The sequence below is a fragment of the Rhipicephalus microplus genome, chromosome X (genome assembly GCF_043290135.1).
Source record: "Rhipicephalus microplus isolate Deutch F79 chromosome X, USDA_Rmic, whole genome shotgun sequence".
In the NCBI taxonomy this organism is placed as follows: Eukaryota; Metazoa; Arthropoda; class Arachnida; order Ixodida; family Ixodidae; genus Rhipicephalus; species Rhipicephalus microplus.
Window position 1 is genome coordinate 427,042,819 of NC_134710.1, and position 25,812 is coordinate 427,068,630.

Below are 25,812 nucleotides of genomic sequence, written 5' to 3' on the forward strand. Positions count from 1 at the left end.
GTGTTCTCTCGGTAGTTACTGTACTCCTAGTAACGTTTACAAAACCTCATTTTTTTCCCTCCAGTGTATATTTAGGAAACTCTATGCCTTATGCCTAGGTAATGACATTGTTGGGAAGAGACGAAGAGAGTTTTGGCTATTTTTGTGACACAATATTTGAGATAGCTTGCTCGACACTACATAATAATGGGCTTCCATGTTCGTAGTAGCATTGATTATAAATCATTAGAGTATACCGACTATGTGGAAAAAATTATAGCAGGGCCTGTTTGATAGTAAAAAAAGATGATACAGCAGGTTTTAACCCTTTGCGGTCCCAAACTTTTACCCACTTTCCGGTGGTTCCGGTCCGAAACTATTTCACTAGTTCGAGGCACCACGAAAGAAAACGACAACTGTGGGAAATTAACGTGGCGGTTGTTTATTTAGTCAGTTCCTCTTTGTCCCCAAGTTATTTAGCGATACTTGGGCAGTGTGTGGAAGCGTTCAAAGCACTCTCCTGGGTGCAGTCCGGGATTATTTCTGCAGGTTTTGCAGAAGAACACTGTTTTCCTCCTGCCCCCTTTTGTTTTCCGGTCACTGCAAACAGCGCAGTCCTTGCTGCTTCAGCCAGGGAGCTTGTAGATGAAATGGGGCTTTTCATCCAGCCTTTGTTTGCAGTCCAATCTTGCAGATGGGCCCTGCTTCCTAGCGCGAGCCCTTACGTCACCAACCAGCTGCTCTGTCAGGTTCCTCCGGTACTGGAGGTGTCGCTGCTCTTTCTCTCCCTGCTTCAGGAGCTGCAGTCTCATCAAAATGAAGGTGTTCACTATCGAAACTTCCAGAAGCCAAAAAAAAAGCTTCCTCCACCATTTCATTGACCTCCGGGAAAATGCATAACTTGCGCAGTAATGATCGGCCCTGTCCACTGCACCCATGTTTTCAGTGTAGTCGCATATCACCACAGGCTTCTTCAGTGTCAGTGTTTTTCCTGCAGCTATCTTCCTTGGCACTTCTTTCGTAGACGCATTGTGGGCTGAGCTTAGCATTGTCACTTGACTCTTATCCCGCCAGGAAAGTGCCATGTACGAGGTTCCTCTGCGATAAGCCGTCACTTCACCTTTTTTCATCTTTTTTTTGAGCTGCTGCGGCATTTGTTTTCGATTTGTCATCACAGTCCCAGTTAGCAAAATACTGTGCGAAAGTAACTCTTCCGCAAGCATTGGGGACGTATAAAATCTGTCCGTATACAGATGATAGCCACTGCCCGGTGTAGCTTGCTCCACTTTCTCCAGCAGGTGGAGCACAATCCTGCATGTGAAGGGAAGCTCGGGACGGCAGAGGCTATCAGTTGTTGTGCTGACGTAGTATGGTTCAAAGGCCGAAATGTAGCCTGTTTGGCAGTCAGCCAGCGCATAAACGCGCATTCCCCATTTTGTTGGCTTCTGGGGATTGTAGCACTTGAATGAGACTCGGCCTTTGAAGCCGACAGTACTTTCATCTACGCAAATTTTGGGGCCGGCGTTGAAATGCTCTCTGCATTTAGCATCTATGTAGGTCACAACATCCCTGATCTTGCTTCCACGAGTTGGTGGACCTGAAGACGTATGTGGGCTTTGTGCAACGTGCAGCATCCAAAATATTTGAAGAAACCTTTTTCGTTTCAAAACGTGTGGGAAAAAGGGCATCTTCTTGAGGAGATCGTTGCTAAAGTATTCCTTCAGCTCCGGTTTGGGGTTCAAGGCCATGTTCACTATAACCCCTAGGAAGGCTTTGATTTCTTCCACGCGCACATCTTCCCAGTCATTCCAAATCGAGTACTGCTGAAGAACACCGGCACTCGAGATTTTATCACGGGCGTAGCGGTTTGTTTCGCGCACTATTTGCTCAATCAGCTGGTCGGCGAAGAACAACTGAAAGTAATCCAACTCGCACTTTACATTGGAAGAGCTTACTTGAGATCCCGGGTTAGGGACAGTAAAGGGAAGAGGGTCGAAATCTGGTAAATTATCTAAGTAGGCTGTCCAGTCGGTTTCACGTGGTCCTGTGTTGTTCTGGTTGTTTCCACCGTTTCTACCGTCCTCGTTTTCTTCCTCGCTGGCTTCTGTAGAATCACTTTCTTCGGTATCCGATGGAGCCACATAGTTGTCTTCGTCACTAAAATCGTCTTCGCTTTCGCTAAAATCTTCAGAATTACCGCCACAGAAGGCACTCGGTGAAAAGGCGGCCATTTCGCTGCAAGCGGCGCCGAATCTGAGCTGCGCGCCACTCGAACAATCGAACAGTTCATCCGCGTAAACGGCACCATCTGGTGAAAAAAACAAAGCTGAAATCAAGGCAGTTCTTGCCTTTTATAAGAGGTGGCCCAACATGCACAGTAAAAAAAAATGCGCACGCAATTCAATCAGGAGAAAGCGTGTCGGGCAGTGCCTGAGAGCGGACCGCTGCGGCCTTGTTGTGTTGTCGGGTGGGGCCCGACAATGGACCGCAAAAGGTTAAGGGGGCCCTACAATGTTTTTCTGAGTAGCCATGGAATCAGTTCAGTAAACTAGCTTATTGCCTCACGATTTGCCCTCAGCAAGAATTTTTGAAATTCGTCTAGTATGAGTTGAGTTTGAAAGATTTGTCAGATGCTGCAATTTCGTTCTCTCTTCTCTCGTCCTAGCAGAAGCTCTGGAAGCTAAGCAGGGCAGGATGACATGGGGAAAGCAAATATATCACGCGTACCTCTTGACCTTGAGCACTTTTAACCCTTTTTTTACATGCGCTGCTTTTCAGTGTTTTTCATTGCAGTTACTGGGGTCACTGCAGCCTCCCGCGGCGACCCCAGTAATTCCTGAGTACGCCATACTCAAATCGGCCAATGGTATGATACGGGCCTGTGGTGCAGGGATTTTTGAATATGTACCGTCATTTGTAAAGAGAAGAGAAAGCAATTGTTAGCCGATTTTAAGAGTTTATTGTAAATTGCAGGCCGTTTGCTGTGCTGTAATACACTCAAACCTCGTTATAACATAATGGGATATAACAAAATAATGAATATAATGAAGTAAATGAAATTCCCCTTGAAAGCTTCACTGAGAACCATGCATTTTAAACCTCATTATAACAAAGTAAAATTGACCGGTAAATGGATATAACGAACTAAATTAGTCTATCAAATAGTCAACTAAAAAAAAACAACCGTAGTGCGTTAAGAATATCGTTTTCTGCAAAGTTTGACGCTCGTTCGGCGCGGCTCTTTCAAAACTACCGCGCCAATCTTACAGCCACGCGACATGCGGCCGGGAGAGCCGTCCTCCTCACACAGCCAGCGGAGAGGATTGAGAAAGCGCTCAGAGGGTCACATGACCGAGAAGCGTCACCACGGTGCAAAGCGATTTCCCTCTCCGTGCCTTAAAGAAGACAGCAACGACTGCGTCTCTACTGCTACCCTCTGCACCGAGAAAGGGGGACTTTTTGCGACAGCTTTTTTTTTCTCCCTCTCTCCGTGCGCGGCCTTGAAAGGAGAAGGGTCTCTACGTGCAGAGACGGAAAAGAGAGAAGCGTGGCACAGACACGTCGCAGATCGGCATTTGAGAGAGAGCAAACAATCTGCCACAGTCTTTTCTTTTCTTTTATTTTTTTCCTTCTTCGCTCGCAGCATTGAGAGGTGCCACCGCGTGATTGGGCATGGTGCTGAGAGCATTTTCGGAGCGTGGTAGGTTCGAATTAACTGTCGCAAGTGCTTGTGTTATCGAATTACAGGGCGTTTTTGCTCATTGTAATACACATATCTTTGACGGGGCCTCAGTGTGAGTTCGAATTACCCGAAATTTAGAATTAATGAGATTCAACTGAGTTTATTTTTCGTGGCACGCGTGCGTCGCAGTACATCGGCCCGCGAGGGAGTTTTCTTCTTTGCATGCTTATAGGTGTGCGCCCATCTGAGCATACCTTGCCACGAACTCTTACAATCGATATAACAAAATAACGGATATAATGAAATAATTGTGGCTCCCCTTCAACTTCATTATAACTTGGTTTGAGTGTACTGGGATTGCGTGTTTTTGGAAGCCTCGACTGCCGATTGGCAGCGTTTTATGACCACGCTAAAAAAATGTTGCAGGGCCCCTTTGAGCACTTTTCATGAGTCAGAATGATGAAAAAGAGAAGATAAATAGAAATTTGCCATTTCTTACTGGCTTAACATCATTTACTTTATGGGGCAAGACGTAGAAAAATCGAAGGCAACGATTGCGACAAGAAAGATGGCCATATTTTTTGGTTCAAGAAAAAACTTTCCCTGCCACAGACAATGATTTAGCTTATAGTGCAGTGTTATTACTTGTAGGAAACATATATTTCGCAGGTTTGTGTTTTTTTTAGAACAGTTACTGGATGAGAGAAAAAGACGCAACTTTATTAAAAAAAAAAAAAAAAAATGTCCGTCTAGTTGTTCAAGGATCTGGGCAGATATCCCCGCCTAGGTATCAGCCACGAGCCCTTGAGCTCTGGCGGCAGCCTCGGCCTGCTGGACGGCCCACAGTTGGTCTTCGAGGGCATGGCTGAGCAGAGCACGCTCCCAACGGGTTTGGTTCGAGGCTGTGTCCCCGTCTGGAGGCGCACCTCTGCCATACTCCCATAGCATGTGTTCCAGGGCTACCCTGGCCTCGCAAAACTTTCAGCGCGAGGTATAGAGCTCTGGGTAACAGAGATTCAAGATCTCTAGGTTTGTAAACGTCTGTCTGCAATTGTCGCCACGTTACGGCCTGCCTTTTGTTCAGTTTTTGGTGTGGTGGTGGAAATTCGCACTTGGCTAATCTGTAATGCTGGGTAACATCTTTAAAACAGGTAAGGTGATCCTCCCACTCCCATTCCTCACCCAACGTCACGGCCGGGGCGGCGGCAGTGATGGTGGCGCCTCGGTCTGTAAGCCCTGTGTGCCGCCTCGTTGCCAGCGAGCGAGGAAGTATGGGCGGGTGCCCATAATACTTAAACATCCCCATTTTCAATTTTGCCCGCAAGGAAAATTTGTAACGCCTCGAGAGAGACGTGGTCGTTGGCGAAGTTGCGGACTGCTGTCTTAGAGTCGCTAATAACCACTTCGGCCATAGTCCTGGCCACTGTGAGCGCGATAGCAACTTCCTTTGTTGTCTCCACGTGCTCCGTGCGTACCGTGACGCTAGCCTTGCAAACATTCTGGTGATCTGTTGCAGCGGCCGTGAAGCCACACCTGCGCGCATACCTAGCCACGTCCACGAACACTGCCTCTTTACATTATCCATACTTCTTCTGTATGTCTTTTGCCCTCTTTTCCCGTCTACACCTGTGGTATTCAGGGTGCATGTTCTTCGGTAAAGGAAGGATGATCAGCCTATCTCTTAGGTTGCTTGGTACGTCGAGTTTGATACCTTGCTGAGCATGATGATTCCTAAACTCTCCAGTATGTGTCTTCCCATTGTGCTTTTGGAAAGGTGCTCATACTGTGCTATGGTCTGTGCCTCTATCAAGCGTGTTGTGAAGACCCAGATCGAGTACTTTACTTGTCCTCGTGTTCATCCGTAGCCCTATCGCCTGTTTGTCTACCTTCCTGATTAAGCCCTCCATCTTTGTCTTTTTCGCTACCTGCCACTTGAGGTAGGATGCTATGTACGTTATTCAGCTCATTACGAAGGCTTGAAGTAGCCTTATCATACTGCCCTCTTTCATCCCGCTATGTAAGTTTTCTATGGGTCTTAGTAGTCGGATGGTCTGAGAAACTGGGCCTTCTAGTGTCTTGATTGTCTCCCCATTGCGGCCATTTGCTGCGATGTGTAAGCCCAGAACACGTATATTATCTACCCTAGGCACGAGTCACCCATCGAAGTTGTTAGACGTATGTCTCTACAGGGATCATCATTTACCTCGCCGTTTGGCTTGCGGCCCCTTTGCGTGGGTTTGTATACTAAATGTTCTGATTTTCCCGCAGAGCAGCTCAAGCCGGTATTCTTTTAAGTATCGCTCAACAGTCTCGATCACACGTTGGAACGTCTGTTTTATGTGCCCGTCGTTGCCCTCCGTAACCCACAACGTAATGTCAGCTGTGTAAAGGCTGTGATAGAGCCCTTCGATTTTTTGTAGCTTGGCTGGCAACCCCACAAGGGCTATGTTGAAAAGCATGGGTGATGTCACTGATCTCTGCGGTGTACCGGTGCTACCCAATTCTATTTCCTTGGAGCTAAGCTGCCCGAAAGTAAGCTTGGCTTTTCTATTTGTGAGAAAATCTCAAACATAGTTATATGTTCCTTCGCCGAGATCTAGTTCCTGCATTTTGGCCAGTATGATTGCATGCGTTATGTTATCAAAGGCCTCTTTCAGGTCCACGCCAAGTATGGCCTTGGTGGACCTCGTAAGGCTATCTATTACTTGGTGTTTTATCTGTAGCATCGCATCCTGCACGGAGAGGTTTCGCCTGAACCCCAACATCATGTGGGGAAGCAGGTCGTGGTACTCGAGGTAGTAGGTCAGCCTGGTAAGAACCACGTGCTCCATTACTTTTCCCAATCATGAAGTCAGTGAGATTGGTCAAAGGTTCTCTAGCTGCAGTCGCTTATGCGGCTTCGGTATCAGCATGATGTGAGCAGTCTTCTATTGTTGGGGGCACCTTTCCTTTTTCCCAGCACGCGTTGACAAACACCGTAAGTTTTTTTATTGATTTATCGTCTAGATTTCCGAGCATTTTGTTTGCAATCTCGTCGGGCCCGTGCGCCGATGTGGTGTTAAAGTTTTTGTAATACTGCCCTGATCTCTGACTCGCAGATCGGCCTGTCTAGGACTTCGTTGACTGCACCTCTGTAATCAGGATTCATTTGCGACAGGGTAGAACTGATGTACCGTTCCGTAATCTCCTGCAATATGTCCTGCTCGGAGCCTTCACAGACGGAACATCAAGAGAATCATACATGCTTATAAAGTCCCCGAGCAGGACATATTACGGGAAATTACAGAATGGTACATCAGTTTTACCCGGTCGCTAGTGCATCCTGATTACGGAGGTGCAGTCAACGAAGTCCTAGACAGACCGATCTGTGAGTCAGAGATCAGGGCAGTATTACAAAAACTTAACACCACATCGGTGCCCGGGCCTGACGGTTGCTGGATGAACAAATTTCTTTTTTCTATTATGCTGCCCAAATTTAACACTCCTGCGAAGCAGCAACTATTTGTAAACAATGTAAAAATAACTGGTTCTGCATGTTAGACATGTGGTAGTAGACCATCTCAGGGGTTTCAGCAAAATGAGGTAGCTCGAAGATGAAACCTGGACTTATTGACAGATGGCTGCCAACTATTTGTTTCATCTAGCTCCCATCAATACTAGAAAATTCTAAATATGATAAAACCATATCCTGTTAATTGTTATTGGTTGTCTGTTGAAAAAAAGAATGTTTGTGGACTGTAACCATAAGCCACATAGCACCCCCCTCCCCCCCCCGCTATTTTTTTTACGATTGGTCAAAGTCAGTGCCCTAGCAATTCATTTTTTTTCCTTTTTTGCCACCATGCAACTGACTCGGTTTACCACAAGTTCAACTAAAGTATGTCTAATTTACTGCAGAAAGCAAACGGCAGTTTATTTTGCAAAATTTGGGACCATTTAGTGACAGTATTCTGACCATGAGAAGCAGTCTACTAGTTGGTATTGACACTCTGGAGTTTCACTTTTATTTCAGGATATAGAAAAGATTGGACCAGGCTTTGAGAACTTTGTGCGGAACAGCCATAGTCGCAATGTGGATTCACAGGTTTCCTCAGGCAAGTGTTTCAGTCTTCTATTCATTCAGTTATAATCTGTAGGGATCACGCTGCCTTGGGGCAAATACAGTAAAATCTTGGGGATATGAGTCTTGGGAGGTTACGACAAATACCTATTCATATCATCCGAAACTCGTGTCACCAGAAAACATAAAAAATAAGTAGTCGACTACAAAAAAGCTGTGGTATGTTTTTTTCTTTTTTTTCAAATTCTTTCTTGGGGCTGCAGGAACACCATAAACAGCTGTGTATGATTGCCAATAAAGCTTCTAGACGCCAAAAATTATACTTGTATTCGTAAATATACATTGCATGTGCAGAACCAGATGTGTAACGGTCCGTGACAGCTAGTAGCCTCTTCCTAATCTTTTCACGCTTTTCGGCATGACACCCGAGTACCACGATCAACGTGACTTAAGGAACACTGTGCACAGGATAGGTGAGGGCCACAAAATTTTAGTGCCTCTCTCCTTTGTTATTTTCTTATCGCAGTGGTTTGGGGGCTGCTTTTTGGCAGGTTTGCACGAATTTCTAGCTTCCTGTGCAATTTGGAAAGTGGGCAAGTGTGCACGCACCCAACCATCATGCATGTGAACGTTGCAAGGCTTTGCTCTTTCGTCAAGACTATCTCTTTCCTCTTTTGATCCTCGTTCCCCTTTCATAGGACTACTGATTACGAAAACTTTAAAGTGGCAGACACATGTAAACACCGTGCAAAATTGCTTCCTTAAATTTCGCAGCATTCGTTAATAAGGAAAAAAAAGCGAAAGAAAGAGGAAGATAGAAAGAGAAGAAGATAAAAAAAAAAGAAAAAACTGGTGATGCCAACATCATTTGTAATCTAAACAGAAAGGCACGCGAAGGCGCACTGAGGCCTCTAATAGTCGCTTGCACAATCTTGGAGGATACTAGCACCGCTGGTGGTCGATACTGATCACGATCTCCTCTAGTAGTTCGTGATCTTGACAAATGGCAGCGCATTGCAAATGCCTGTGCTTGGGCTCCCATGGCCACTCAGAATCGCAGTGTCCTCCATGGCAGTGCAAGTAGCATCTGTTTGAACTTGCTGGTAGCATACATTAGTATCAAGTGTCGCTGGGTGAAAAACGATTTATGACAACCGTACTCGGTCACATTGTAGCCTGATCGGCTTTCACTTGGAGAATAGAAAAATTTGGATCACACTGAAATTCATACGAGTCATGATCGTATTACCAAGATTACCATGATCGTATTACTAAGATCGTATTACCAAGATGCACTATTCTCTATTCTCTCTGTAGATTGCATTTTTCTTAAGGGAGAGGTAATGCATACTCTACATGGCGGTATGAAAATCAGTCAGCTTTCATTGCCATGAAAGGTGCTCATAGTTATCAGCAAGTTTCACCCTCTTATTGAACTGTTCTGCTGCCCATTGAAAGATGATGTTGACAATGTATCTGTGGGTAACTGTAAGTCCACAAACAGAAATTTTCACAATGTTAATTGTTGAAAAAAGGGAAAATGCACAGCCACCTGTTTGTGGCACGAAGCCACAAGGAAACTCGTGGCTTCGTGCCACAAATGGGTGGTTGTTTATTTTTCGAACTTGTGGCTTCGTGCCACAAATGGGTGGTTGTTTATTTTTCCTTTCTGAACCCTTCTGCCTCCTTGCAGGTCTTTAAGCAAAAAAAAAAAAAAAAAAAAATGGACCCGGGCAAGCCATGTAATACACAAATCGGACAGCTGATGGTTAGTTACAACAGCAGAATAGATACCAGGGGTTGGGAAACAGAGCCGAGAACATCAGCGAGTCAGGTAAAGGGATGAAATTAAGAAGTTCTAGGGAATAAAATGGAATTACTTTAGACAGGATGAAGTGGATTAAAGAATAGGCAGTAGACATAATATTGGCTGATAATGATGGCTGGAAGCCATATTCTTAGACATTAAAAAAGTTTGTTTAAGGCACCAAGCGTAGGCATGCAAAGCAGTGTTTTAGGTCTCGCACATCGTCAACACAGGTACAATCAATTTTTACATAAATGTAGGGGTGGAACAGCTGCGCCATTTGCGCCATTCTGCACCAGAGTTGTTTTGCTGTGCCATCCTGCGCTGAACCACCCCTGTTGCGGCAAACTCAATTATCAGCAGCATACTGCGCCAGAGCAACAGCCATTAACCCCTGTGTCTGTAAACATGTCTGAAATGTCCTGTTTTCAGTTCCATCGAAACGAATATAGTTTTGGTTTCGTAAAGACTGTGATCACTCCAACAGCTACTGTGAACTTTGGTTTAAGGGTGAGATTGCATTCACAATGCATGCGTGCTATCACTGCAGGCATCAGCGCGAATGGCTTGTGAACCCTATGTTCTGCGCTTTCAGTGTGAAGAGGCTGCATAAATAGCATCTCATCTTGGTGCATTCTCTTACACCAGTGTTGTGTAGAGTTGTGTGATGTCAGACCTAGAAGAGTTTGCTGCCAGCCTTAAAATTTGTTGCTATCACAATCATTGCTTTACCTTTAGGGTGAAATCTTTTTTTATACCTTTTTTTAAACCTTTTATATAACATGACGGCAGCATTCAGAAAACAAAAAAGGTTGACGGTAACAGCACTTAAAAGAAGCGAGATTGGTGTCCGGTTCCCAGAACAACCCAGCAAACACAGGTGCACAGGACTGCTCATCTATCGCATGTGCGTATTCTTGTTTATTAGGCTGCTGTACTTCATTATATGCACTTATTTACTCAGTGATTGACTGACCAGGCTTTAAAAAAATGGGCGACTGTACATAGTTTAGGTCACATTTGCACCACACATTTGCACACAGTCACATTTGCACCACAAGGAGGAAGCAATGAATAGGGTAGCAACAAATTGTAATGTTAAACGAAGTGAGGCTGGCAGCTGTCTCTTTCTGATCTCATTTTACTCAACTGTGCAAAACTCTTGTGCAAGAGAATACAGTCACTTCAGGGAGAGCAACACTTTTCGCTCAGTCTCTTCGCGATAAGAGTGCAGCACGTAGAAGTGTATGCAAGCCACCCGTCGATGGCTACCAAGATGGAGTGTGTGCCAGCGATCAGTTGCTGCTCGAGCGACAACCCCCCTGTCCCCCCCCGGTCGCTCCCTTGCTTCTAATAATGCTCTTTCAAGACAGGCGGAGTGCGTTCTTTTTACTTCTACAGGGGATGTTATTGCATGCGCCCTCTAAGCAATGGAGATTGGCCAGCTCGTTTGATTTCTGTATCAACCCTGTTCATCGCCCCGCGTCTTATGCACAAAAGCGCGTAACGTTTAGGTGCTTTTACCCGCGGATAGAACATGCTGTTGTGGGCAAAACAAGACCGACAGCCAGGAGTTGACGTCTGCCCAGAATCATGGCAACAAAAATTGTTCTCTTCTCCTTCACGCACTAAACTTGTATGAGCCACAGCGGATCGTTCATCAATGGTGGCATGCATCATCACCACCTCCCAAGAAGCATCGCCTCGATGCTGTACATGAGGGCAAAGAAAAAGGAGACGAAGATAACTATATTAGCAAAATGAATAGCGTAGCACGAAATAACTGGGCTTGTGCGAATGTTTGAACATTTCAAATATTCGAACGAATAGTTGAGTATTCAAATTTGTTTTGTTTCGAATTTAAATTATTGAATATTTTCGAGGTATTCACAATGAATGAATAGGTGTATATTAATCTGCATGTAACTGCCTGCAAAGGTGGTTTCACTGCAATGTAGAGGTGCTGAGCCGTGAAAGCACCTATTTAGGGCAAGTTCGCTTTGCTGCGAAGCTCTCTAAAATTTAAAGGGGCCGTGCAACACTTACTGAGCATGGTCAGAAAACGCTGCCGATCGGTAGTCGAGGCTACCGAGGACACGCGAGCCAAATATTATAGCGCAGCACGGGGCCTGTTTTTCACAATAAATTGTTCAAAGCTAAAAATTGCTTTCTCCCCTCATCAAATGACACTACAAGCTCAAAAATCCCTTGTCACAGCCAAGAAGGAATATACGGCTGTGGTCACAGCCATTTGATTTGAGCATGGCGTGCTCGTCGTTACAGGGGCCGCCGCGGGAGGCCGCTGCTTGTCCACGAGTACATGCGCGATCGCACTGAAAAGCCGCGTATTCGAAGAGAAAAAAAAAGATGCTCAAGGTCACAAGGTGTGTGTGACGTATTTTCTTTTGCCGTGGTATTTCTGCCTGCTTAGCTTCCAGCTATTTCGTCAGGACGAGAAGGGAGAATGTAATTGCAACATGCAACAAATCTTTGGAACTCTGCTCGTACTGGACTGATTCTAAAAACTTTGCGGTGGTAAATTTTTGAGGCAACAAGCATGTTTACTGGCTCCATGGCTACTTGTAAAAAAGTGTTGCAGGTCTTCTTTAAAGGAACATGTTAAAACATTAAGTATCTTATAGGTTATCTCTCACATCTTACTGAATCTACTACTCAAGGTTGTTTCGACTTCCTTTGAACAAAAAATGGCATTTGCATAGAGCCCATATTTCAATTAAAAGGATTATTTTGCAGGTTAGTTATAGATATTTTCTTTTTTTTATATGCCATACATACCATACGAATTCAATTTGAAATCATTCAAACAAAATCACTATTCACTTGGAATTTGCTTCGCACCTAAAATTCACTATTCGTTCAAGCCTAGAAATAACGTAGCTGGCTGTGAAGTAAGGAGTCAAATAAGAAAAACAGGAAAGAATGAAATATAAAGAAAGGTAAGAAAAGGAAAGACGCGAAGTCACCAATGAAGCCAGTCATTCCTCTGGTGAGTGACAGCGCGAAAAGTATGATTTTAGTCTAGAAACATGAATGACTTAATTTTGTAGGGGGTGAAGGGAACTTCTATAGGTGCCGTATGGAAGAACCTCGTAAATAACGTCGCTGAGATGATGTACGACCGTGTAAGGGATGAAGTACCGGCGGAGCAGCTTTTCTGAACGGTCACTTTGTCAAATAGGGCTCCACACCCAGACTTCATCACCAAGCTTGAAAATAACTTCTCGGTGACGAAGATTGTCGTGGCATGGGTCTTTGGTTTGTTGACACTGAATACGGTGCCAAGCGAGTGACGGGCCTCCTCTGTGGGCTAAGCAAACTTGGCGGCATCCGTGTAAAACACTCCTAAGTTGTTGGGCAGGAGTATGGCGTCGAGCATAGTGGTGACCTTGCGGCCGTGGGCTAAGCAAAGAGGGGTGAAACTAGTACTTTTTTGAACAGCATTATTATACGTAATTAAGGTTATGTGAAGAAAGATATCGTCTCAGTTCTTGTGGTTTATGTCCACATACATTGACAGCTTGTCTGAAATCGTCTTGTTGAGTCGTTCAGTGAGCCCATTTGATTGCAGGTGGTAAGCGGTTGTTTTACGATGTTCTATGCCACCTTATCTCATAACGTCCTGCAGTATCTCTGTGATGAAAGCTGTTCCACGATCAGTAATGATGGCAGCTGGTGCTCCATGATGGAGGACTATGCTGTCAACAAAAAAATGGGCGACGTCGTCTGCGATAGCTTTTGGAAGTGCATTTGTTTCGCAGTAGCATGTTAAGTAATCAGTAGCGACCACAATCCACGGGTTTCCAGGCGAAGACTGGGGGAATGATCTCAGCAAGTCCACGCCAGTGTGATGAAAAGACACCTTCGGTGTGCCTATTGGTTGCAGCAGTCCCGCTTGTCGTAACGGTGGAGCTCTTACTTCGCTGACAGTCGCAACATGTGCAAACGTAATGCTTCACAGTCTTTGCAGGACGTGGCCAGTGGTAGAAGTGGCGAATCCATTGCAACATGCATGTATAGTCAAGGTGCTCGGAAAATGGCTCATTGTGACAAGCACGTAAAATGTCGCCATGAAGCTTGGTTGGCGCAACAAGCAAATACGTAGCGTGGTAGGATCAAAGTTTTTTTTATAAAGCTCTTCATCTTGGTGGCAAGTTATCTTTTCATTTTCCTACACATGTACATTACAATTACTTATAACATCCCCTGTACTCTCCTTGGCATCATTGCCTGGTCTTATTAGTATTGTGTCTAACAAACAAAGGCGAGCCCTTAAATTTGCACCTATTTCCCACAATTCAATTTGGTGATAAATTAGCTGTGGCAAGTTGTTCTTGTCGGTATTGATGGATGCTAGGTGAAGTAGAAGGTGAAGAAGCCTGAGTGGACTACAGTCAAACCCCTTTATAAGAGACACTCAGATAAAAGAGATGGGTATAAGGCCACGTCCACACTGAGCATTCCGGCCGCCGAAAGTTCTCCGAATCCGGTTCGGTGGCTGCGAGATCCGCCGAAAGGGCCCTCTCCACGTTGATTGCTCTCGAACCGATTTTTGCGGCGCCTGCCGCCGAATCGGTCACTGCAGACCAATAGGAGTGCTAGTCAAGGAGTTTTGAAAAATGGCGGCCAAGCCCTACTCACTTGTTATGCCGCAGTGCACGTAACTGAATGTTGAAACCAACAGGAGTTTAACCTACTCTGTATCTACTTCGCGTCCGTATTTTGTGAAAGAGGTGACCGAGCTCGCTGTTGGCGTAACCGAGCTTGTTGCGGTTTTGCAGAACAAAACGAACCCACTCACGCCGCTGGCATCGGTGGTTTTTCTGCTCTTCGTGCATTACAAGACAGCCACTTGCCAGCAAAGTAGGCAGCACTGTCTTTTCTTGCTTCTTGCGTATAAGAATCGTCGAAGTATACACCACCGGATAGTGTAGTGGCGTTTGCAAGCCGCGACAACAACCGGGTGACAGCGCATCCATCCCGCGTTCGCCCCGTAGTACATGGCCTATTCGGCGGCGCGGAGCGCGTCCAGTGCGAACGACGCTGCGTTTCGGCGGCAGGGGAATTTCGGTCGCTGTAGAAAGCGGATGTTTCAGTGTGAACTTACCGTAAGAGACAGTAGTGTTCCTGCAGTAAAATACAGGTTGATAAGAAAATGCATACGTGGTACCATGATTATTAGAGACATCTCATATAAAAGACAAGAATGGCTGCCCGGAGCATGCCTCTTATAGAGAGGTTCAACTGTGGTAGTGACTCTCTTCTTGGTTGTTTTTTTTTTGGTCCTTTCTAAAATACATATAAGCCTAAAATCTTGCCAGTAGAGCTTCATATTGCCAACTGATGCGAGACTCTATCCTGTTTCAGGTCTGCTTATTGGCTTGATGGCTGATTGTGTAGAGCAGTGGCAGGAAAAAGAATTGATTGTTATTGTGACGTTGGTTCTTGTATGTTATGAGTGAAGCCGGTATTTTTATTTTAAGCTTTAAACTTCCTTTTTGGCAGTAGTACCACTGATCAAGGGTATCACTGTTAATACGGTCAATTTCCTTTTCTGTCTTGTGTACTTTTTTAGCTGAAATGTCTGTGCCTTATTCCATTTCTTTTGACCATTGTATACCGAGTAGCCTTGCCTCTTGGTTTGAGTACATAGAAAACATGAAGACAGAAGAAATAGGGAGGGAACAGGCTGACAACTGCTCCCTATAGGGTCACAACGCCTGCCTGCTCCTTCGAGGAGGGGAGGCATAGAGGAAATAAGGGAATAAGGAGAGAGGAGAAAGTTAAAAAAAAGAAGGAAAGAAAACTTACATGCACAAAAAAAGAATAGTCACATAAAAAATGTCTCGAAACGTAACGCCAAGTTTGTTTTCATTAAGAAAGTTGCTAGGGCTCTGGTCTGAGCCTGGTCACGCCTAGAAGCACATCCTCCTGGGAACAAGCAATCGTCAAGGGTCGTGCATCTAAGTTCAATCAGTCCATAGTCCTTTTTGAGTAGTGCTCGCTGTGCAATGACTTTAGGGCACTCTAAAATGCATGTCTTAGTGTCTTACAGGAGCCACACGACGAACATACTGGTCTGTCAGCACGTCTTTGATGGTATAATCGTTCGCGCACTGACTCAGAACCGACTCTTAGCTTGTATAGCAGGGCTCTGTCTGCTCAGCAAAATAATCTATGCTTTGTTTTTAACTGTGATAAGAAGTTTTAGACTCCTGTTAAGGAGACACTAAAGTCAAATAACAATTTACGTCAAAGTGAAAGATCAATGTATTACATCTAAAACGACAATATTAGCATCAACAATGCCCTACTTACCGAGAAATTAAAGTAAATGCATAAGAACACAAGCGCCGCAGTAGGACATTTTCAAAAATGATCCCGATGACATCAGACAGACCGCCTACAATTAATCACTAGTAATCAATCTATTTGCCCTAAATAAAGTGCTTTCCGTGCATCCAGAGGCACAACAAAATGCCGCTTGTTCGTTTCTCTTTGATTCATGGAAAAAAGAACCGCCGGACGTTACTATGAGGAATGACGCGAGTGGTTCAAAAGTTTTTTTTCTTTTGTGCAGTTACATTGGACAGATAGTGCCATCTAGCGGGGTGCAGTTGGACCGAAAATGCCTGCGATCTCAGAGCCAATGGCGAGAAATCGATCAGTGGCCGTTGTTGCTTGCTATAGCACCCTTTCGGTAAAGCCGGGCAATGTTGTGCACGGGAATAGTGACGTGAGACGGTCCGGTCAGTCTGCTTCTTGAGGCGGGTAATTTTATTGTGATTTTATTTCAACATAGGCCTTTCCGTGACACAAAATTAACACTACGAGGTTTCTGGACAACTATTTAAATAATCAATGCTGACTTATTAGATGCCTTTAGTGTCCTTTTAATGCTTTGTTTTAATTGTGACTGGATGTTCCGGACTCCTGAAGTGAAATTGGCAAATAATATCATTATGCCCTTTTCTTTTATCAGGCAATCCGGTTCCCAGTAAAGGTAGAGGCACCAAACGGAAGCTGCTTGGGGAGAACCAGACTGCAACCTCAGGAAAGAAGAATAAGAGGTGAGCAAGATTTTATATTCAACATGTGAACTTAAGAATTTGTATGGAATTGCTCAATAAAAACTTGAATATTGCCCTGAATGTCAGTGCTACAGTAAAATCTCGGTAGAACGAACACCACTTTAACAAACTTTTCAGATTAACGAACTTTCAGAAAATCCCACACCGACTGCTAATAGTTTCAATGTAAAATTATTTCACTAATACATACTTTAGAATACCAAACTTTCCAGAAAAGCGAGTGCTAATTTATATCCGCATTGTATTAACAATGCCTCTGTACTACGAACTCATGTTTTGAAATCCGTCGCAATCACCGGAGCGGTACCCATGCAGACGACACAACAAGTGAATGCCTTGCGTCTCGGAAAACACACGATGGTATGGAACAAAAAAAAAAAAAAAAAAAAAAAACGAAAGGGTGACTCTTTTTTTTTTTCTTTTTATTGAAACGCCGAAGCTGCAGTTTTACCAGCACAGAGGAGAGGGCAGAGGGCAACACGGGAAGACATGGTCAGCGAGGCAGAGTGGGAGTTGCGGAGTAGGAACCATGGGCGCGGAAAACCTGAGACAGCGAGGAAGCAGAAAATGAAACCTGAGGAATTTTCGTTTTTAGCTTTTTCTTTTTTTCGGCAGAGGCGATGACAGCCGCAACGCTTCGGGTTTTGCTTATCTTTGTCACTTCTACATGTGATCTAGGAGGCCAAAAGAATGTAGGTGTCCTCTGAAAAGGCCTAGTCAGTTGTGTTAATCTTTTCGGTGATTACTTATTGTGTCCGCAAAGCAAGTGGGCGTTCGTGCTGCGTTGCTACCACAATGAGTTCATCTCTGCTTGTGACGAAGAAGCGGAAGCAGTTTTAGCTAAGGAGAAAGTGGAGGATGTGGATGAGCTGAAGGCCTTCCCGCTGCAAAGTTTGTGCTTCATGCATCAAAAAAAAAAAAAGAAAAAGAAAAAACACAGACTTCTTTAAGGAAACATGCATTTTTTGGTGTTCACTTGCGCATTTGTCTTTTATCGAAATAAACGAGTTCAAGGAACCACTGTTGTAAAGGCAAGTTGTTTTGGTCAGCGGAAAAGAAGTATTTATAGTAATTTTTGGGCTTTCATTATAACGACCTTTCAAAATAACGAACTAATTCCTGCAATCTCCTGAAGTTCATTATACGGAGATTTTACTGTAATGTGTTGAGGATTGAATAAGTTGGTTTGCCTTTCTTAACCCCTTTTGTGGTTCATTGTTGCACCTTTCATGACAACGCAACATGGCTGCACAGGCTCCTTGGTCGGGCACTGCTTGGCAGGTTCTTTCATGCTTGATTCAGGCATGCTTTTCCTCACTGCGTTGTGTGCCATTTCTAAAATAATATGTAAACTTTTTTTTACTTGAGTTTTACTTTAGTTTCGAACCAGAACAGATGGCTAATGGTTTCAGTCTTCAAAAAGTTAAACTGATACAGCACAAGGGAAAGGAAGAGACGCTCAAGCCAGCCAATATAAAGGACAGACTACAGTATCCAAAAGAAAGGACAGTGTTTTGTCCTTTTTCTTTGACCACATTGGCTATCTTTACATTTCACTTTCGACACTATATATTAGTTTAAGAAGGGGCTAGTATGTTTCGTCGATGAGCACTCTAATGCACTATTAGTGAGCGTTTCTTACTTTGCTATTCACATTTTGTTACGAGTTCCTTGGCCCTTTGAGGCATAATGGGACAAATGTGTCCCACTTTTTCTTCCTCAGTGAATGCTTTCTGGACCCCTTTGGGTTGCCGTCATCTCTATGTTTCTCAGCTGCAGTGTGTCAGAAACATTTAGGAAACCAAAAAAGTATATGTGGCATATTTTTGATGCAGGGTGTAGGTGATACGCTCAGTTTATATTCGTTTGTGCTGTTGAACTTTTTTATAAGTGGGGTTGAATTGCGAGCAGGATAGCTGAACTTCTAGATTTATGGTACTTTTCCTACTTTCTGGATCTTGAGAGAAGTACTTTTAGCATGCAACTATGGGTTTTCTTTCGAAATTAGACCAGTATATCGGCCAAAAATCGTGTTGGAAGGGTGCTTGACAAAATATGAAGCAATTTCTTATTTAGCCTAGCTACATAACATGCATGCACAGCCATTTTTTTTTTAAGTTTGCAGGACAATATTGCGTTACAAAAGAACACCTTATTATGGAGTACGGCCTCAAGTTTTTTTAATCCTTTTTTATCACTATGAGAACAGTGGCAATCAGACCAAAAGCTACGGTGAAAATTCCGTTTCTGAAATTGAGGGCCAGAGGAAAATAATGACGAAATTGATGATTTACTCTGCCAGGAAGCAAAAGAGAAGACAAACGAACAAGACCAATGAGAAAAGCTGATATCTCATGCCTGAATAGAGTTCACGAATCTGTAGAAGCAGTTGTAAATACACTTAGAAGATTCAATGCATTCAGTGACATCTCGTCAGTCTGGCTCGCCGTGATCCATGACCCCAGTTTTATAAATGGGCCGTAACTCAGGCATTATGAGGGGTTGGTCCTTATCTACATCAACCAAAAAGACCGGAAGAAGCTGGTGTAGTTGATGTATAGGAGGACGTCAGAAAGAGCCACTGGGCTGAACACAACAGGCAGAGGTGCAGATTGTGTACTACATCTGCATATAAGGTACCCCACAAATTTTTCTTTACACAGTTTTTGAAGTGTCCCTCTGTACCACTTGCATCTGGCCTTTTCGTGCTAGAAATTTGGCAAAAGGATTACAGCTTGGTGCCCTCGTGAAACATTGGGACAGGTGTTGTTCCACTTTTTCAAAGACACTTCATGGGTCAATGGGAGACACATAAGTCCCACTTTTTCTTTCATAAACTAATGGCCATGTTTTAGTGAAACTTGCTTCCTACTATTTCTGAGCACACTGTTTAGGTATTCTACAGGCATAATTTCTGTTATCATGTGAAAAATATTGATTAACCCACAAAGGCAGAAAGGGTCCCTGCAACAGATTTTGAACATGGTCAGAAAACGCGGCATATTGGTAGTGAAGGTTCCTTAGAACATGTGAGCTAAACATTATAGCATAAGACGCGACTTGGTATTTACAAATAATTTTGAGTCAGCTAGAAATCACTCGCTCTTCTCTCGAGTAATGATGTCATAATCAAAAATGTCTGTGTCATGAACACCAAGTCCATGGTCATTGGCTCATTTAAGCATCACGAACAGCTTAGTTACCATAGCCCCCGTAGGATACCATGACGTTTGTGCACAGGGTGTTATAGCGATATAATTACACACCATGGAGAATTACCTCAGTGCACTCACAATCACAATGAAAGTAAGTTGTGCGTTAAAAAAAAATCAAAGAAAGTACTCAAGTTCATGATGAGTGCTGACGACTGGACATAGCTTGCCCCCATCATCCCCCTCTCCCCTGAGTATGCCCACTGGTACGAAAGGAAAGAGAGAAAGCATTAAAGTGGCTAAGTGGTGCCACTCATACGTGACAGATTCTAAAGATCTTTCAGCAGTCACTTTGTGAGGCAATAAATTCTTTTAATGAAGTCATTTGATCATTACCTGGAAAACTGTTGCTGGGCCCCTGTAAAGCGTCGTCGTCCATTAGCCCAACACTAGCACAATTTTGCTGCCTGTTGATTGACCATATGTATAGATGTTACTGTTAATGGTGATGAATTTTTTATAATGGATGTCGTTACTAGGAACGGCCCCAAAGCTACCGTCGTCTACTTCACCTGTTTTTACTTGATGAAATTTGAGAGCGTGTTAGGCTTAACACCATACTTTTGTGCGATGTCTTGCTTGGCGGTGCCTCTCTGCTCAACCTCTGTGAAGACTTCGACTTTCGTCACCAGGTAAAGCATTCGGTGGTGGCTGGAGTTGCCATTATTAAGCGTCATCACCACAACACTCAAAATCAGATGTGGAAACAAGTGTGGAATCACAAACCACAGTGCATTGGCTAGTTAGTTGTTTTATCATGCTAAGTCGGAACAGTGCAACTGAACGCAGACGCTGTAGACTAGACACACACACACACGCACGCACACGCATACACACACTCACACAGACAGACACACACATGCACACACAGACAGACAGATGCACGCACACGCACACACACATGCGTGCACGCACGCACGCATGCACGCGCGCGCGCGCACACACACACACACACACACACACACACACACACACACACACACAGACAGACAGAGCTCTCAGTGTGTTTGCGAGTTCTTTTGCACCCGTGTCCAGTCGCGCTGTTCTAACTTTAACACTGGGCGTGGCTGAAGCACTCGACAAATGACAAAGACCTAGTTAGCCGATGTGATCAATCCGATGCCCTGGCATTCACTAAACAAGATTGCCGCTTCATGAACTGTGGGGCTGTAGGCAGTGGTGATGGCGACAACTGTGCGGTTGGACAGCTGTCATGGCACATGAAAAATTCCCTGTTTTATTGAAAAATTACGGTCACCTCAAGTCTCTCCATCTAAAATAACTTCTAAATAACCAACATTACGGGTTTTTTAACTTCAAATTATCGAGCATTTTTTTCTATGGGCCTGCATGCAAAACTGATGGGGCCTCTTGTTTACTTCTAATTAATCAGAAGTTCCAATAAAGCGACACTGAATTATCGGTAGTCGTCTGTACTGCCTTCCTTTGTTCATGGACATAGCACTGGAACTGCCCAGAAAAAACAGTCATATTGAAGTTTCGCTAATATGTTTCTGATCTACAGATTTATTCCGTGCACAGAGTGAGACATTTGTACTTTTCATAATGTTGTGTTGAGGATGTTCTGTAATGATTCTGTGAAATGGATCGTGACATATAAACATGTAGATTAATTGACAGGAAACATTCACTAACCAACTAATAGTCTGTGTTGTGTGCCTTCAAGCATTCTGGCTAAGTTAACTAAGCATACTAGGCCAAAATGGTTGGTTATTTCTGCTTAACAACAGAGTGCGTACAGGTCCTTGAAAACCTTTGAATTAAAAAAATGCATTTTCAAGTCCCTTGAAAGCCCTAGAATTTTTTCTTGTCCTTGAAAATTCTGCCATTCTTGTCCTTGAAAATTCTGCACTGCCAATCGACATTGAGGCCTCCTTGCTGTAGTAGATTGGCATACCTGCCAAGTATCCCGGATGTTGACGAGTTTTTACGTTTGTACGGTTGTCAGGACAATCTTCCGGAAATTGAAATTTCTGTGCTGACCTGCCCGCATTGCAAAAATGCAGCCCAATCCAATCTAGGTTTTTTGCAAACCAATCACATTGTAAACGAATTTAGGAGGCGTTCATCTAAACGTTCATTGAGCCAAAATTTGGATGTTTCGAGTTCTTTTCCTCATCCCTATGGGTCATATGGAAACTGTGGAACAAATGCCGAGAGCAGCAGGCTCGGAGCTTTGGAAGGACGCGCGCGGTCAGCGCATGCACTGTCAGAACTGCGTATCGTTTGATACAATCATGTGTGGCAGCAATGTAACTGACAGAACTCCGAAAGTGCACGCGACTCACTGCTCGAGCAGTTAAAGTGACATTGACAAACGCTGCAGACAAAATCCCAGCAGATGCAATCATAGATAGCGAAAGACGACATGGTTTTGAAGGCACATGCGCAACCAGTGCACGCGGATTCAAAACGGAACCACCATTTTCGCAACCACCGCGTGTCAAAACGCGGTTGCGGCGGCGCAATTACTAGCCGAGGGCTTGCGACTAACGCATCGGTAGAGGCGATAAAGATGTAAAAAATGCTAAAAGCGTTTTGGTGTTTCTGTTCAAAGAATGTAGTAACGTTTGTCGATGTGGGTACATTGGCTATACTTTGGCATTAATTTTTCAGTTCGCCTTAAGCAAAGCTTCGACCCGCACTTTCCCGGCAGCCGGCTGCACCATCTCGTCTGTTCACGTGTGTCTCAGGAAGACATATGCGAGTTCTTTTGGCAGAAATAGATTTTGCTAGTTGTTTCGATGACGCAAAATTTTGAGAGATACGTTGTGTTCACTCCCCTTTGAGACTCGCTCCTTTTACTGTAGTTGGGAAACCCTACCTTCGGGTGTCATGGGTGTTAAGCCGGTATGAAACTACGCTACACCCCCCCCCTTCCACCCCCATTTTTTTCGCTGTTTTTTTTTTCTGTAAAAGGGGGGGTGGAATAAATCAGCACAACCCCCCCCCCCTTTCTTACCATTGTAGAAATCTCCCAGATACGAAATTCTTGAACTTGGCAGGTAGGGATCAGCATTGACCTGACAGACACTCCCCATTTCCGAAACAGTAATTTGGTGTGAGTTGATATGGTTTCATTTTCCAAAACTGCATGGGAATAGCTTTACTGAATCATACCACGAACAAATGAAGTGAGAGACTCGTAATGCTCTTCAATGCTGGCTCCTTTCTTATTGTGCAAGCGGCGAAGCTAGGGAAGCTAAAGTGAGCTAAAGTGCAGACTAGACATGTTCGTTATAACTGTAATATGCATGTACTATATAAGTGCAATAAAAATGAGTCAATTTGAAAATAATAAAGTTAGGCATTGAAACATTGCATGCCGCTTTTAGTCCTAAAAAACTTGTGAGAGTTCTTGTAAAGTCCTTGAATATCATTGAGGTTTCGCTTCAACCCTGAACCCTGAACAACAGAACATTTGTTAATGATTTCCATGCCACACATGCTGGTGCGACGAGCTAGCATGTGCATATGTGGCGATTTTCGCCTGTAATAAAAGATGAAGACAAAAAAAAAATAATGGTGCCATAGGTGATAACTTGCAACTGACTTATTCTGGACAAAATGCAGTAGCAAAACAGCCATTTGGGTTAGTTGGTAGTGGTTCATTATAGAAGATGAAAGTAGGGCATGGTACATGACTCTGACTGGAGGAGAGAACGCTTGGACTAGAGGAGGTGTGCTTGCTTTAATAAATAGTACACTTGCACAGAATATTGCACAGTTCATTTACCAGTCTAGCGGGGCTCCTACTTGTTCAGAAAGAACTAATTATGTGCATACCTGCCAAGTCTCCCGGATTGGCCGGGAGACTCCTGGATTTGGACTGTTTCTTCCGTTCGTACGGTTGTCGTGAAAATCTCCCGGAAATCGAAATTTTTTTGCGAGATCCAGCTGCATTGACAAAAAGCAGCTCAATCCGCTCCAGGCTTTTTGAACCTACCCCATTTTATTATGGATCAGTTTAAGAGGCGTTCATCTAAACGTACAGTAGAATCAATTCGTGAAATTCCTCAGTAAAATTTCATTAAGTCTCTTAGGCCTGAATTCGAATGTTCCCAAAATATTTCCTAATCGCGGTAGGTGATACGAACTTTAGTACGGAAATCGTCCAGCAAAGGCCGAAAGCAGCGAACTCGAAGCTTTGGAAGTGCACGTGTGACCGGTGCACGCACTGTCTTCTACAGTGTGCGTTATTGTCGTTACCACAACCGCTGTGGACGAAACCGTGGTCGCTTTTTATGCGATCATGTATGGCGACGATGTAACTGACGGAGTCCCGAACGTGTGCGTGTGTCCAACACTCAACCAGTCAAAGCAACGCTGCTTTCCACAAACCCTGTGGACAAAACTGCGGCAGATACGATTGCAGAGGGATCAAAATGGCTTTGTTTTGAAGGCGTGTGTGCAGTCAAGCGCACGGGGATTAAAAAAGAAACTACCATTTGCCGCAACCGCCGTGCACGACATCGCGGTCGCGGCGGTGCGATAGCGATCTACGAGCTCCGAGGGCACGCAGCGGTAGACTAAAAGCAGTAAATATGTATAAAAAAAGTCACAGTTTCGCCGCAAGGGCGAAGCAATGAATGCGACAGCAACAACTTGGAATGTCACCCTGAGAACGGCAAGCAGATCGAAACGCGCAGCGCACTGCTCACGCACAAATGACACACGAAAACAATATACACAAGACGAGGGCGAACTAACAACGTTTACCACTCGCCACGTAACATGCTGTTTAAAAAAAAAAAAGCAATGCTCGATACATAATCACAGGTACGGATGAGTACAAACTAACAAGTGTCCCTATACCTTGCTGTGTATTATAAGCGCGCTCATTTCGCAAACGGGGCCTGTGCATACACTGAAGATACCTTTGTGGTCCTCGGCAACTAACGCAATCGTTCCAGTGAAAGCCGAAGGCACACGATTCTCCCCACCGAAAGATAAGTGCGCGTGCACAAGCATCAACCCCCCCTCCCCCCAATCCGGGGGGCAAAGTACGCGTCAGAGATAAGCATTGCAATGAGCTAGCTGAGCACCGAGCACGGGCGGCTTTTTTTTCTTTCTAGAGTGTTAATATATATATTGTTACGAATAAATATAGCACCTGGTACTATATAAACTCTTTATTCAGGGCGAACTTGTGCCCGTAAACTTGAAGCTAAAAATGGTCAGCCAAAATGTCTGCGCCCCTGACTCTAACTTCGTCGGTCTCCTCTTCTGCCCCTCGAGTCTCGTGCCAGTCCCATGGCATAGCATCGTGGCGCGTGCAGGACGGCGTTCCATGGCGCGGCTTTCTTGCTACTTGCTTGACGGCTTTTACGAACGCGAATTGTGGTACGCGTCTTCTGCGATGGTCGAGCTGTGGCATTAGTCCCCCTCCTAGCACGCATCGCCCCGATGCGTAGAGCCGGCTGACAGTTTCTAAACAATAGGACTTCTCCTTGTGTTAGACGACGTTGTTCAGTTCCTGTCGTAGTACGGTTTCATACGTACTACATGTACAACTTCCGGGAGATTCCTGCGTCGTGTTGTGCATACTTGACCTTCAGGGATCACTTCGTAGTTTAATGGGCCTAGCTGACGAAGAACCCTGTAAGGGCCAAAATAGCGCCGCATAAGCTTTTCTGATAGGCCACGTGCACGTACAGGCGTCCAGACCCACACTTGGTCTCCAGGGGAGTACTGAACATCCCTTCGTCTTAGATTGTAACGGTGCGCGTCGACGTTCTGCTGTTGAATGATGCGGTTCCGTGCTAGTTGTCGCGCCTCTTCCGCCCTTTCTACATATTCGCTTATGTCAGGGTCCTCTTCATTCGTGCTGTTGACAGGCAGCATCGCGTCTAATGTCGTTATTACTGTCCGACCATAAACAAGTTGAAATGGCGTGAAGTGGGTTGTCTCTTGTACTGCAGTATTGTATGCAAATGTAGCAT

At 44.5% G+C, this 25,812-nt stretch overlaps 1 protein-coding gene across 1 annotated transcript in view; it reads left to right on the plus strand.

Annotated features, from left to right (window-relative positions):
- The window catches only part of LOC119160927 (set1/Ash2 histone methyltransferase complex subunit ASH2), a 208,662-nt gene that overhangs the window by 66,865 nt on the left and 115,985 nt on the right, over positions 1–25,812 (plus strand). The window contains exons 7-8 of the mRNA XM_075880414.1: positions 7,674–7,755; positions 16,529–16,616. Of these exons, the coding sequence (XP_075736529.1) occupies positions 7,674–7,755; positions 16,529–16,616 (170 nt within the window). The remainder of the gene's footprint in view (positions 1–7,673; positions 7,756–16,528; positions 16,617–25,812) is intronic.